The 15347-nt window shown below is 40.0% G+C and overlaps 1 protein-coding gene across 2 annotated transcripts in view; it reads right to left on the bottom strand.

The window, feature by feature from the left end:
• Positions 1–8281: 8281 nt before the first annotated feature.
• LOC133575122 (polypeptide N-acetylgalactosaminyltransferase 18-like) overlaps positions 8282–15347 on the bottom strand; it is a 247859-nt gene continuing 240793 nt past the window's right edge. For both annotated transcript variants that reach the window (XM_061927597.2, XM_061927598.2), the window contains one exon: positions 8282–9484. In XM_061927597.2, the coding sequence (XP_061783581.1) occupies positions 9338–9484 (147 nt within the window). In that variant the 3' untranslated portion in view covers positions 8282–9337. The remainder of the gene's footprint in view (positions 9485–15347) is intronic.

Here is a 15347-nt window from a genome sequence, read left to right as displayed (position 1 = left end):
CGATGAGCAACATTTGACAACCAAACAATTACACAAGGCGACTCGGTAAAGAATCTGAGTATTATCTTCGACCCAACTCTCTCGTTTGAGTCACACATTAAGAGTGTTACTAAAACGGCCTTCTTTCATCTCCGTAATATCGCTAAAATTTGTTCCATTTTGTCCGCTAGCGACGCTGAGATCATTATTCATGCGTTAGTTACGTCTCGTCTCGATTACTGTAACATATTATTTTCGGGTCTCCCTATGTCGAGCATTAAAAGATTACAGTTGGTACAAAATGCGGCTGCTAGACTTTTGACAAGAACAAGAACGTTTGATCATATCACGCCTATACTGGCTCACCTGCACTGGCTTCCTGTGCACTTAAGATGCGACTTTAAGGTTTTACTACTTACGTATAAAATACTACACGGTCTAGCTCCAGCCTATCTTGCCGATTGTATTGTACCATATGTCCCGGCAAGAAATCTGTGTTCAAAGAACTCTGACTTATTGGTGATTCCCAGAGCCCCAAAAAAGTCTGCGGGCTATAGAGCGTTTTCTATTTGGGCTCCATTACTATGGAATGACCTCCCGGTAACAGTTAGAGATGCTACCTCAGTAGAAGCATTTAAGTCCCATCTTAAAACTCATTTGTATACTCTAGCCTTTAAATAGACCCCCTTTTTAGACCAGTTGATCTGCTGTTTCTTTTCTTTTCTCTTCTGCCCCCCTCTCGCTTGTGGAGGGGGAGACACACAGGTCCGGTGGCCATGGATGAAGTGCTGGCTGTCCAAAGTCGGGATCCGGGGTGGACCGCTCGCCTGTGCGTCGGTTGGGGACATCTCTGCGCTGCTGACCCGTCTCCGCTCGGGATGGTTTCCTGCTAGCCCCACTATGGACTGGAATCTCACTATTGTGTTAGATCCACTATGGACTGGACTTTCACTAATATGTTAGATCCACTATGGACTGGACTTTCACAATATTATGTCAGACCCACTCGACATCCATTGCTTTCGGTCTCCCCTAGAGGGGGGGTGGGGGGTGGGTACCCTCTCTCCAAGGTTTCTCATAGTCATTCACACCGACGTCCCACTGGGGTGAGTTTTTCCTTGCCCTTATGTGGGCTCTGTACCGAGGATGTCGTTGTGGCTTGTGCAGCCCTTAGAGACACTTGTGATTTAGGGCTATATAAATAAACATTGATTGATTGTTTGATTTTGTGCGAATGAGTGTGAATGGAGGAGGGAGGTTTTTTTTGGGTTGGTGCACTAATTGTAAGTGTATCTTGTGTGTTTTATGTTGATTTAATAAAAAAAAAAATAAAAAAAATAAATAAATAATTATACATATATATATATATATATATATATATATATATATATATATATATATTTTTTTTTTCTTTCTTGTGCGGCCCGGTACCAATCGATGTGGTTGGGGACCACTGCTCTAGGACACACCTTGCTTTTGGGTGGAGCTGTTGATTGGTGAACACCTTTAAAAGGGTGGCATCACCAAGACTGCGCCCTCTCTCTGGTCATGGCATTTGGCGTCTGTGGCATGCTCGCGGCAGGTGGGCTGTGGGCCAGGACCGCCACTGAGTGGTGCGCAGTCTAGAGGTGGTCCTGTGAGGAGTGCATGAGGCAAGAAGCTGGTGTCGCTGTGGGGGTGAAACAGTGGTACTAATCACTGGCTTGGTCGACGTGGTGGTACGACTGGCGAAGTTTGTTTTGTTTTGTTTTAAAAAGGGCTCCTGTCAGTCTGCTCACAGAGCTGTTTTGGCAAGTTCTTATCTGTTTTTGAAGATGCAGCTGTGCTTCTTTCTGGGCGAGATGGGCTGTTTTCATGCTACATAAACTGACTAGTTTGGATTTAGACCTTTTCTTGCTGCCGCTATTGTCGTATTGTAAGGGCTGGTCTCCTAAAGCTTTAGTAAAACTTGGCCAAGTACTATTCTGTTTCGGTGGTCCTTCTTACTCAACATATATGTCATCCAAAAGAACTTGGGATTGACCAGTGTGTTTTATTCCCTGAGAAGAAGACTGGTCGCATGCAACAGAAGTCATTTGGTTTCTTTCTTTATTTTGTGTGGAAATATTTTATTCTTAAGACTAGGGAGTTAAGCTAAACTCCTGTCCACCTGTCAATTCTTATAACACTGGAGGACACAGTTTTATTTTTATTGAGTGTCTATTGCAGCTAATTTTAGAGTGCTTGCCTTTATTAAAACAATTAAATGTATTTTATAACCACGGCTCTGCCCTGTTTTAATGAACATGTGTGCATTTAAGTTAATGACCCTGCTTTAAGAGGGCCAGTTTATTCCCGGGAAGGTGAAATCCTCCCTCTGTGGTGTTATCAAGCTCTGCTTTCCATTATCCGATTGCTACTTTGCCAACATAGGTTATTGCTTCTGCATACTTGCTTCATTAGTAATGTAACATGATACATGTTTGTGAAAAGTCTGTACATTACATTTACCCTTTGCCATGGGTTTGTGTCTGGTAACACACGCCAGACAAACATATAACGGCATAACTATCGGAGGCATTTTTTTTCCACGGTAAAAGAAAACATGTCGACTTATCCGCTTCAGAAACGACAACAAAAAGGTTTGTTTTCTTCTCAATGTAGGCAGGCGAAAGAAAAGAAGAGCCCAATTAAAGCCGAACATTCTGTGTGACGGCATCTTGAAAGTAAACAAACATGTCGCATCTGCTCGAAAAACGTCCAAATTCCTAGGGGTGTATTTTCAACAATTCACCATGGCACTAGATTTGAAGAGCTAAGGAGGAGGGTTAAAAGGAAGGGAAAGGGGGAATAGGAATAATTAGGATTGGGTCATAATCTCTCCAATGTTTCCTGAGTCTTCCCTTGGGCCTCTTACAGGTCCAGGGAGGTGTCAAGGGGCCATCCTGGCCAGATGCCCGGGCCACCTATATTCACTACCAATCACACCCACTTCAATTTGAGGAAGAACCTTGTGGTTTTGTATGTGTGGCACCATGGTCAAGGTTTTATTGGATTGTTGAAATTGACTGACAACCCTGCCTCTGAATGTGTTTATTTCAGCCAGACTGAATGATAGGTATTCAATATACCCCCACTTCCTCTACATTACATTTTCTATCCTGAAGAAAATCGACCGCACTACTCTCGTTTGCACTCAAGTATTCACAATAAATGACTAATGGTGTTTAATATTACACAATAAATGGCTCACTAAAGTCAGGTCAGTTTGCAGTGGTAAAATAGTGTCTCGCTTGTCATATCCATAATGACAAAAAGCATCTGCCCATTGAATCTATTCTCACTCGCAATTTGTAATGAACTATACGTACAATATATAGTTGAGCTCATAGGACTATATAGTACAATCCCTCAGATTGATCAACACTTAGTGTTGAGTGGGGGTGTGGGGGGTTAGGGGAAAAAGCTTCACTGGGGTTTTCAGGTGGGCACCCTCCTTCATTGGTGTTTCGTTGATAGGCCCACGACACCTCTGAAGGGCTCAACGGCGACACCTGGCGTCCCAGGTGTGCACCCCTCTGCCTTTACCCCTACATGTCATTTAGCAGCCCAGTTTGGGTCCTTTCTCTTGACCCATATCCATCTGCTACTTCGTTCAGCAGTATCCAACAGCGATTTGACAGCATGCCGGAAGGCCTGAGATGTATGCACTGTTCTCTCCAGCTTCTCGACTTTGGTCATGGGGATCTTGTAGACTGTTAGTGGCCACATCAAACGGAGGAGCAATCCAAACTGTAGGCACCACAGTTTCAACTTGCCAGGATGTAAGGTCTTGTCTATGCGGACAAGGCCTTTGATGGTTTCTTCCCTCAGCTGATCGCTCTGGTCCGAGTTTTTGAGACTTGCGTTGTACAATCGTCCTAGACTCTTGACTGGCAGCTCTGACACCAACGGAATGGGAGTATCCTCGATGTAGAACCTCTGGTCCGTGAGTTTTCCCTTGACGATGGATATGCTCCTGGACTTGCTGGGTTTAAACTTCATCCGTGCCCATGTGATGTTGGCATGAAGCTTTCCCAGCAGATGTTTAGTGCATTCAACGGTTGAGGTCAAAGTGGTCATGTCGTCCATGTAGGCGCGGATGGGAGGTAGACGCTGTCTCCCTCTCAGACGTTCTCCACCCACAACAAATTTGGAAGCTTGAATTATCACTTCCATTGCCATGGTGAAGGCTAGAGGGGAGATGGTACATCCAGCCATTATTCCCACTTCCAGAGATTGCCATGATGTTGTGTATTCTGTTGTTTTGACACAGAATTGCGGATCACAGAAGTAGTTTTTCACCAGGTTTGTGATGGTATTTGGGATGTGGAAGAGGTTGAAGGCTGTCGAGATGAGAGAATGAGGGACGGATCCAAAAGCATTGGCTAGGTCTAGGAATAAGACGTGCAGGTCTCTTCCTTCCCTCTTGGCAGATTGTGTTTGGTGACATATCATGCTTCATGCTCCAAGCAGCCTGAGAAACCAGGTATTCCAGCTTTCTGCACGGATTTATCAATCAAGCTGTTTTGCTTCAGGTACGTTGTCATCCTTTTAGCAACGATGCTAATGAAGACCTTCCCTTCAATGTTTACCAGGTTGATTTGCCGGAATTGATCAATGTTTGAGGCATCTTTTTCCTTGGGGATTAACACTCCCCCAGCTCTGCGCCACACTTTTGGGATGGTTTGCTTCGTCCACATCACCTTCATCTGCCTCCACAGAGAGCGTAAGACATTTGGGGAATTTTTGTACAGCTGATATGGAATTCCATTTGGTCCTGGAGCTGAAGCTACCCTTGACTTCCTCACTGCTTCCTCAACCTCGCTCCACCTTGGGGGAATGTCATCCAGCTGGTGTTCTGGTTGAGGTATTGGTGGCATGTCTGATGGTATCTCTCTCTGTTCGAATCTTTGACTGTCCGTGTGAGTGGTTTTCAGGTGGTCTTCCAGATCCCTCTTTGGCACCTTAAGTGACCCACTCTTTTCCTTTGTGAGGAGGTCTTTCACAAATCTGAAAGGGTCCTTGTAGAAGGATGTTCTCGCCATTTCCTTCCTCTTTCATCGAGTCCTGAGGTTTTCAGCTCTCCGCAGTCTTACCAGGCGTCCCTCCAGGTCTGTTTGCAAGAGGTCAATGCCCACTCTTTCCTCAAGTGAGGCTCTCTTCCATTCCTTCCTCAAAACCCTTCTCTCTTTGACCTGCGCTCAATTTCCTTCTGCCTTCTGAACTTTGGAGGGGTTGTTGATGATTATCCACCTTTCCTTTGATTCTGTCCAGGATCTTGATCAGGTCTGCATCGATTATTCCCCACTCTTTCTTGCCGCTGGACTTTGGCCACTTCACATGAGGTCTGTGGCCTTGCATGTTCTTCTCCAAAGCAGGTTGCAAGTGGCTTGGTTCCACAATCTCTGATGTAGTGCTTGAATTACTTTCAGCCTCTGGGGTATTGATGCTCGGTGGACTGTGGGTTAAATCCTGCCTCTGAGCTTCACTCGCCTGACTTGACCTTTCTCTCAAAAGATAGAGATCAATGCGAGGTCCTGGCTTAGTTTTCTTCAAGCACTTCATCTGCCCTTGATGTATTTTAAGGCCTCTGATGGATGTTATTTTGGACCAGCCACAGCTGCATACTTGGCGCTCTTGTCCTTCGGCTGATGTTGCTTGTTCTGTGCTGATTATCTGGTTTGTCGTCGTGTTCAATCCAGGGTCATCTGCCGGGTGTTTAGCCGATGAGTCTTCTTCCGCCCCCGCTCTCGCAGACTCTCGGGGTATTTTTCTCTTTGGGCTTGTTGTAGCAATGAGGGTGGCCTTTGTCCACTTGTTAAGCGACAGAGCCTGCCATCATGGATAGCTAGTCCGTGACAGCCCCGACGGGGTCTTTCACTCCTGTCAGCTGTCTTTCCAAGCTGTCACAAGGTCTTTCCCTAGTTGTAATCAGCCCTTTCACAGCAGTCACTGGATTTCTCCATCTTATCAGTTGAGCTCATAGGACTAGATAGTACAATCCCTCAGATTGATCAGCACTTAGTGTTGAGTGGGTGTGTGGGGGGTTAGGGGCAAAAGCTTCACTGGGGTCTTCAGGTGGGTGTATACATATACGTACTATATATATATATATATATATATATATATATATATATAAAAAAAAATATATATATAATATATATATATATATATATATATATATATATATATATATATATATATGTGAGGCAGCACGGTGGAACAGGGGTTAGTGCATGTGCCTCACAATACGAAGGTCCTGAGTAATTCTGAGTTCAATCCTGGGCTCGGGATTGTTCTGTGTGGAGTTTGCATGTTCTCCCCGTGACTGTGTGGGTTCCCTCCGGGTACTCCAGCTTCCTCCCACCGCCAAAAACATGCACCTGGGGATAAGTTGATTGGCAACACTAAATTGGCTCTTGTGTGTGAATGTGAGTGTGAATGTTGTCTGTCTATCTGTGTTGGCCCTGCGATGAGGTGGCGACTTGTCTAGCCCGAATGCAGCTGAGATAGGCTCCAGCACCCCCCGCGACCCCAAAAGGGACAAGCGGTAGAAAATGGATGGATGGATGGATATATATATATGTGAATATACAGTATATATATATATATATATATATATATATATATATATATATATATATATATATATATATATATATATATATATATATATATTGCCAAAAGTATTTGGCCACCTGCCTTGACTCACATATGAACTTGAAGTGCCATCCCATTCCTAACCCATAGGGTTCAATATGATGTCGGTCCACTTTTTGCAGCTATTACAGCTTCAACTCTTCTGGGAAGGCTGTCCACAAGGTTGCGGAGTGTGTTTATAGGAATTTTCGACCATTCTTCCAAAAGCGCATTTGTCATTTGTTGAGGTCACACACTGATGTTGGTCGAGAAGGCCTGGCTTTCAGTTTGCGTTCGAATGAATCTCAAAGATGTTCTATCGGGTTTAGGTCAGGACTCTGTGCAGGCCAGTCAAATTCATCCACACCAGACTCTGTCATCCATGTATTTATGAACCTTGCTTTGTACACTGGTGCACAGTCATGTTGGAAGAGGAAGGGGCCCGCTCCAAACTGTTCCCACAAGGTTGAGAGCATGGAATTGTCAAAATGTTTTGGTATCCTGGAGCATTCAAAGTTCCTTTCACTGGAACCCCACACCATAATTCCTCCTCCACTAAATTTCACACTCGGCACAATGCAGTCCGAAATGTACCGTTCTCCTGGCAACCTCCAAACCCAAACTCGTTCATCAGATTGCCAGATGGAAAGGCGTGATTGATCACTCCAGAGAAAGCGTCTCCACTGCTCTAGAGTCCAGTGGCAACGTGCTTTACACCACTGCATCCGACGCTTTGCATTGGACTTGGTGATGTATGGCTTGGATGCAGCTGCTCGGCCATGGAAAACCATTCCATGAAGCTCTCTGCGTAACACCATTTAATCCAGATTAACTGCATCGTCTATATGTATGTATATACACATACACATGCGTACTGTATGTGGACTAATTGGAAGGTCACATGAAGTTTGGAGCTCTGTAGCAACTGACTGTGCAGAAAGTCTTTGCACTATGCCCTTCAGCATCCGCTGACCCCTCTCTGTCAGTTTACGTGGCCTACCACTTGGTGGCTGAGTTGTTGTTGTTTCCAAACTCTTCCATTTTCTTATTATAAAGCCACAGTTGACTTTGGAATATTTAGGAGCGAGGACATTTCATGACTGGATTTTTTGCACAGGTGGCATCCTATGACAGTTCCACGCTGGAAATCACTGAGAGCGGCCCATTCTTTCACAAATGTTTGTAGAAACAGTCTCCATACCTAAGTGCTTACATTTTTTTACACCTGTGGCCAAGTGATTAGGACACCTGATTCTGATCATTTGGATGGGTGGCCAAATACTTTTGGCAATATAGTGTATATATAGACATATAAACACAGATACATGTAGACTTAGACAAACTTTATTGATCCACAAGGGAAATTGTTCATACATACATATATATACATTTACATACAGTATATATATATACACACACATATATATATATATATATACATATATACACATTATGTATATATATATATATATATATATAAATATATATATACATATATACACATTATGTATATATATATATATATATAAATATATATATATATATATATAAATATATATATATATATATATATATATATCTATATATATATATATATATATATATATATATATATATATACATACACACACACACACACACACACACACACACACACACACACACACACACACACACACACACACACACACACACACACACACACACACACATACATGTGTATTAACACAATACATATATAAATATCTATCAAATGCAGAGGATAATCTCACCACAACTAGTGTGTGTGTGTGACAATCATTGGTACTTTAACATACATATATATTTATATGCATATATACACATACATACACATATATACATATATGCACATATATACACATATACATATTTACATTAATACATATATACATACATATACACACATATACACATACATATATACATACATAAACACATATATACACATACATATATACACATACATATATACACATACAAATGTGTATACATATATACACATACATATATGTATACATATATACACATAAATACATATACACATATACATATATACACATATATAGGAGGTAAAACACATTGTTAAAGATAACACAAATTGCAGGAATTTGTTACAAAATTCAGTAATTTATCTTGCATTAGTTTACGTTCCGTGGGCGGTTTGAACTCAGCTGCTTGGCTTGAATGGTAATGTGGTGGGTGAGTGACGTCAGTGAGGGAGTGGGCGAGTGAAGAGAGAGAGAGTGGTAGTGCATGCACTGTGCCAGTAGTAGTAGTAGTAGAAGTGACGGACAGTTCCGGTTGTGTTCTGCAAAACTAATAAAGCAACCATTTTGTCACAAATCGGTAGCTTCGTCATTCTGACCCAAAAGCGGAGCTTAGCAGACCCATTTCCTTGGTAAAGTGAAGGGTGTTGCGCCCGATGTGTCCACACATTCCCTATATTGCCAGAGGTTTGGTTGAATTTGCGTGAATTTGCGTGAATTGGCGCGAATTTGAAATCCTGGAGGTACTGACTAATTTAATGAACTGTGAACATTTGCTCTTTTGAGTCTGTGCTAAAAATACTAATTAGGGAACTCAACTCTTATTCAAACCAGAACTGAAGAGCAGTGACTCTGTTCATCACTTTGTGTTTGCATTGGCTTACAGAGTTTTCTGGTGTAGCAAAAAGAGTTCACAGGGGAAGCACACTCAGCGCGTTTGTGATGGTCCATTTTTGTCCGCTGCAGTCCTGAATAACCAACTGGAAACCCAACTCGGGCTGATCGCTTTCCACCATCTCCAGACAATGCTGGGACTCTTTGTTCTGGATGGACCCATCCTGGAGAGAGAAATAAAGCATGAGTAAGCACGCAATTGCAGGTTAACATTAACGTGGATATTTTCTGGAGACCGGCCAATCCGACCTTCTTTTGTTGCCAGTTGTTTGTGCTTTTGGTAAACCCATTGAGGACTATGCTGTCACCAAGGATCAACCAAAATATATATATATATATATATATATATATATATATATATATATATATATATATATATATATATATATATATATATATATATATATATATATATATATATATATATATATATACAGTCCATACAAATATGCATATACACACATACATATACATAGCTACACATTTTTGTATATATACATACACATGTATATATATCTATATATATATATATATATATATATATATATATATATATATATATATATATATATATACACACACATATATACACACACACACACACATATATATATATATATATATATATATATATATATATATATATATATATATATATATATATATATATATATATATATATATATATATATACACACACATAATTATATATATATACACATAAATATACAAATATACATACATATGCATATATACATACATACGTATTAGGGCTGTCAAACGATTAACACATTTAATCCAGATTAACTGCATTGTCTATAGTTAACTAAAAAATTAATCGCGATTAATCGCAGATAGGTATAATGTTTCAGCATTAATAAGTGTACCCGAGACAGATCTTCAGGGGGGGTTGCTTCATATTGCTTCATGACAATGTTTTAACCTTCTCTATTAATTCATAAAATGTAATATTGAGCCTGCTAACCATTTTGTAATTGAGAATTCGACCAAAACATGTTATTAAAGAATTTACACAATATTTCAGCCAGCCAGAAAAATACTTGTTGGAATTAGGCCCGATGTTATCATAAAATTGGCCATAAATGCCAAAAAGAGTGTCAGACTTTTTTTTCTGCTAGATGCTACAATACATTATATAACTTTATTTTGTTAAATGTGGCGGCTAATATGAAGCCCGTACATTAAGGAAACACCCTAATTGTAGTTAAACCGGATGTATAGTGTGACGCTTTTATTTTGAAGGTGGTGTGTGTGATTGGTTTGAGAAAATGTCTTGACATGTTTTGATGTCGAATCGACTGTTTGCAATAAAAAAAAGTCTCCTTTTCGACATCCTGTCGACTGTCTTTCATTTCTGTTGCACTCTTACCTACTAAATCAGTCACAGTAACAATCTAAATGTTATGTTATCACTGCACCTTAACCGTAATCTGAACACGGAAGTGAAGCACCACCCACAACATCCCTGCAGGATGTTGTTGTCAGGCTTGTCACTGACAGTTTTGGTTATGTTTTAGTTTTCCCTCTGTTTGTGTTTTATTTCCTGTCAGCGCTCTTATTTTTGTTCAGTTTCCTGCTTGTCTCCCTTAGCGCTGTTCCCCTCAGCTGCGACTGAGTGGCACCTGGCCACACCTGGTGTCAATCAGCCGGCTGCTATTTATACCTGCCTTGCCCTCCAGTCAGTGCTGGAGTATTGTTTGCTGTATGCTGTGGACTGCCTGTTTCTTGAATGCTGTGAGCTATTCCCTGGATCCTGACTCCTGTCCCTGTTTGCTGTTTCCTGGTTTCTGGTTCTTGTTTTCCTTGCTTTTTTATTTAATATTAAAACCATGTTTTCTTGTACCAAGCCTGTCATCTCTGCATCTTGGGGTTCGTCACCACCACTTCATGACAGAATACTCCAGCACTGACTGGAGGGCAAGGCAGGTATAAATAGCAGCCGACTGATTGACACCAGGTGTGGCCAGGTGCCACTCAGTCGCAGCTGAGGGGAACAGCGCTAAGGGAGACAAGCAGGAAACAGAACAAAAATAAGAGCGCTGACAGGAAATAAAACACAAACAGAGGGAAAACTAAAACATAACCAAAACTGTCAGTGACAAGCCTGACAGTTGTCTCTTCTTACGGCGAATAATTGTCCTTTCTTGTCAGGAGAACAACTTGTTATGGCTTTGAACCTGATATTTCCATAATGTGCCCTTTTCTTTATCCATTTCTGCTCGCTTGTGGCTCATCAGTAGCAAGTGAACTGTAACCAAGTTATCCCGCTAAAAAAATGTGTGCCGTTATTGAAATTGAACTTTGACAGCCCTAATATACATACATACATGCATACATACACACACACACACACACACACACACATACATACATACATATATACCGTATTTTCCGCACTATAAGGCGCACCTAAAAACCACAAATGTTCTCAAAAGCTGACAGTGCGCCTTATAACCCGGTGCGCTTTATTACGATTCATTTTCATAAAGTTTCGATCTCGCAACTTCGGTAAACAGCCGCCATCTTTTTTCCCGGTAGAACAGGAAGCGCTTCTTCTTCTACGCAAGCAACCGCCAAGGAAAGCATCCGCCCCCATAGAACAGGAAGCGCTTCTTCTTCTACCCGCCCCCGGAAGAAGAAGAAAAAACGCGCGGATATCACCGTACGTTTCATTTCCTGTTTACATCTGTAAAGACCACAAAATGGCTCCTACTAAGCGATCCGGTTCATAAAAAGACGCAATCTCTCCATCCGCACACGGATTACTACCGTATTTCACAGCAACTGAACCGCACTGTGGAACGGGAGCACGTACGGTGAATATTCGCACCACAGGGAATGAGAAGTCATCCTTCACTGTGGTTCTAGCTTGCCATGCTAACTTCCACCCATGGTGATATTCAAAAGGAAGACCTTGCCAAAAGAGACCTTTCCAGCCGGCGTCATCATAAAAGCTAACTCGAAGGGATGGATGGATGAAGAAAAGATGAGCGAGTGGTTAAGGGAAGTTTACGCGAAGAGGCCGGGTGGCTTTTTTCACACAGCTCCGAAGGCGAACACACCTTCACTAAGACGGGCAGACAGCCTCGGACGACATACGCCAACATTTGCCAGTGGATCGTAAATGCTTGGGCAGATATTTTGGTCACAACTGTGGTCCGAGCTTTCCGGAAGGCAGGATTCACAGAACAACAGCGACACTGACTCCCGATGACTTCTACGAGACGGAACCGGCCATTTTGGATACCACGCTTGCGCAACTTTTCAATTCGGACACCGAAGACGAAGAATTCGAAGGATTTACGAATGAAGAATAACTTCAGAAGGTGAGCGCTATGTTTATTTTGTGTGTTGTGACATTAACGTTCGAGCAACATTATGTTACTATTGCTCTACACCATTTTGAATTTTACTATGTTTGTGATTGCACATTTGCGTACATTTTGGGACAGAGTTGTTAGAACGCTGGTTTTCAATATATTATTAAAGTTTGACTGAACTATCTGACTGTTTTTTTGACATTCACTTTAGCGCAGCGTTTTTTTGACATTCACTTTAGCGCAGCGTAGGCGCGGCTTATAGTCCGGGGCGGCTTATTGGTGGACAAAATTATGAAATATGTAATTCATAGAAGGTGCGGCTAATAATCCGGTGCGCCTTATAGTGCGGAAAATACGGTATATATATATATATATATATATATATGTGTGTATATGTATATACATACCGTATTTTTCGGAGTATAAGTCGCACCGGAGTATAAGTCGCACCTGCCGAAAATGCATAATAAAAAAGGAAAAAAAAACATATATAAGTCGCACTGGAGCCCGGCCAAACTATGAAAAAAACTGCCACTTATAGTCCGAAAAATACGATACTTAAACATGTATATATATATATATACACATATGTATATATATGCATATATATATATATATATATATATATATATATATATATATATATATATATATATATATATATATATATATATATATATGTACAGTATATATATATATATATATATATATGTATGTATGTATGTATATATCTCTGACTCCCCATGACGACGAGGGAGTCAAGCTGACCACTCAAAAAAAAAACATACTTGAAAATGGCAGAGGAATTATCTCGCGCAGATTAGATTTTTCCTTTAGTGATGAATAAGACGTGCAGGAAACCCACAATATCGCGTGTCCTTGGCCACAATTGGATACACTTATGCGTTAAGAGAAAACAAAGCCCGAAACCTTGGATTTTAGTTGTTTACTCTGTAAACCAAAATCATAACAGCTCTCTTCATCTAAGACAGGGGTGTCCAAACTTTTTCCACTGAGAGCCACACACTGAAAAATCAAAGCAAGCGGGGGCCATTTTGATATTTTTTATTTTAAAAACCAATACAATATATGTTTAAAAATGTATACATTGAGGCCTCCACTTAGGCCTGAACAAAGGGTTTTGGTCAAATAAATATAAAAAATGTGTCATTATCATGTGTCATCATTGAGACGGTATAGCTTGGTTGGTAGAGTGGCTGTGCCAGCAACTTGAGGGTTTCAGGTTCAATCCCCGCTTCTGCCCCCTCCTTGGGCATGACACTTTACCCACCTGTTCCCAGTGCCACCCACACCGGTTTAAAAATGTAACTTAGATATTGTGTTTCACAATGTAAAGCGCTTTGAGTCCCGAGAGAAAAGTGCTATATAAATATAGTTCACTTCACATTATTCAGTATTATTATTTGAGGTCAATATAAAGTTGTATGCCCTTTTTGTCAAATAAAATCCTGTTTTCTTATGGAAAAAACAAAAAGTATGCAATATTTTCAACCAATAAAAATTTTAATTGGAATATTTTGGATTATATAATAATTGGAGCCTTAAACAGGTCAATAACTCATAACAACATTGATTTTAATTAATTATTATTTTTTGAGCAATGACACTCAAAAAAAAAAGTCCCACTAAAATGATTGGGGATCCAAAAAGGTCCTGCTCAGTAAAGTTAAAATAAAATAAATCATACTTTTTTTTTTTTACTTTTAACACAATTGTCTCAAGATCAACTTCAGATCTACCTGTCAATTATAATTTTTATTGTTGTTTATGTTTTTTGTTTGTTTGTTTTAGGCCCTTCTTTAAAAAACAAACCAAAAAAAAAACAAAACTTTGTTTTTTAAATGGCAAACACAAAATATGCAACATTTCCCCAAAAACTATCTCAAAGTGGAATATTCAATGTGATGTAAATGGAGCTTTGAATAAGTCAATAATTCATAATAACATTGATTTTGATTTATAATTTTTTTAAAGAAAGAAACAGCCTGCATGGCAGCTTTGTGTTATTAGAGTAAACATTGTAACGTTTTCTTTTTACATTTCACCTGTTTGCTCTTTTATACCACTTTTTATGTTTTGATTTTTTTAATCGTATTATTAGAATGTGCCGTGGGGCCGTTAATAAAATGACCTGCGGGCCGCAAATGGCCCCCGGGCCGCACTTTGGACAACACTGATCTAAGACGTCCAACACACATTTAGGAACACACATTAAGGTGAGTTGAGTTCATGAAAAGTTTTACTGCACATTCCCATTACCAACTGTTCCTAAACAACACACAAGTCATTTTTTTTGTCAAGATATAGATAGATGCTGTTTTTTTCACTGTAGGCAGAGAAAATGAATAACGTTACAGAGGTGGGCCAAAGAAAAGGCAAACTAAATAAATACATACAGTGAGGTGCGGGGACCCCTTGATGTAGTTGTAGGGTGTCCCCAGCTAAATGACAGATAATTAATAGTAATAACCCCTTATTGGGTCCATTTGTACACTCTCAGTTACATTAACATTGATGTGGGCCTATATATATATATATATATATATATATATATATATATATATATATATATATATATATATATATGTATATATATATATATATATATATATATATATATATATATATATATATATATAAATATATATGAATGCTGTTAAATGTT

Source organism: Nerophis lumbriciformis, linkage group LG35, assembly GCF_033978685.3.
Source record: "Nerophis lumbriciformis linkage group LG35, RoL_Nlum_v2.1, whole genome shotgun sequence".
Lineage (NCBI taxonomy): Eukaryota > Metazoa > Chordata > Actinopteri > Syngnathiformes > Syngnathidae > Nerophis > Nerophis lumbriciformis.
Note: the sequence above shows the minus strand (reverse complement) of the source record. Positions and strands in the feature narration are given on the sequence as shown.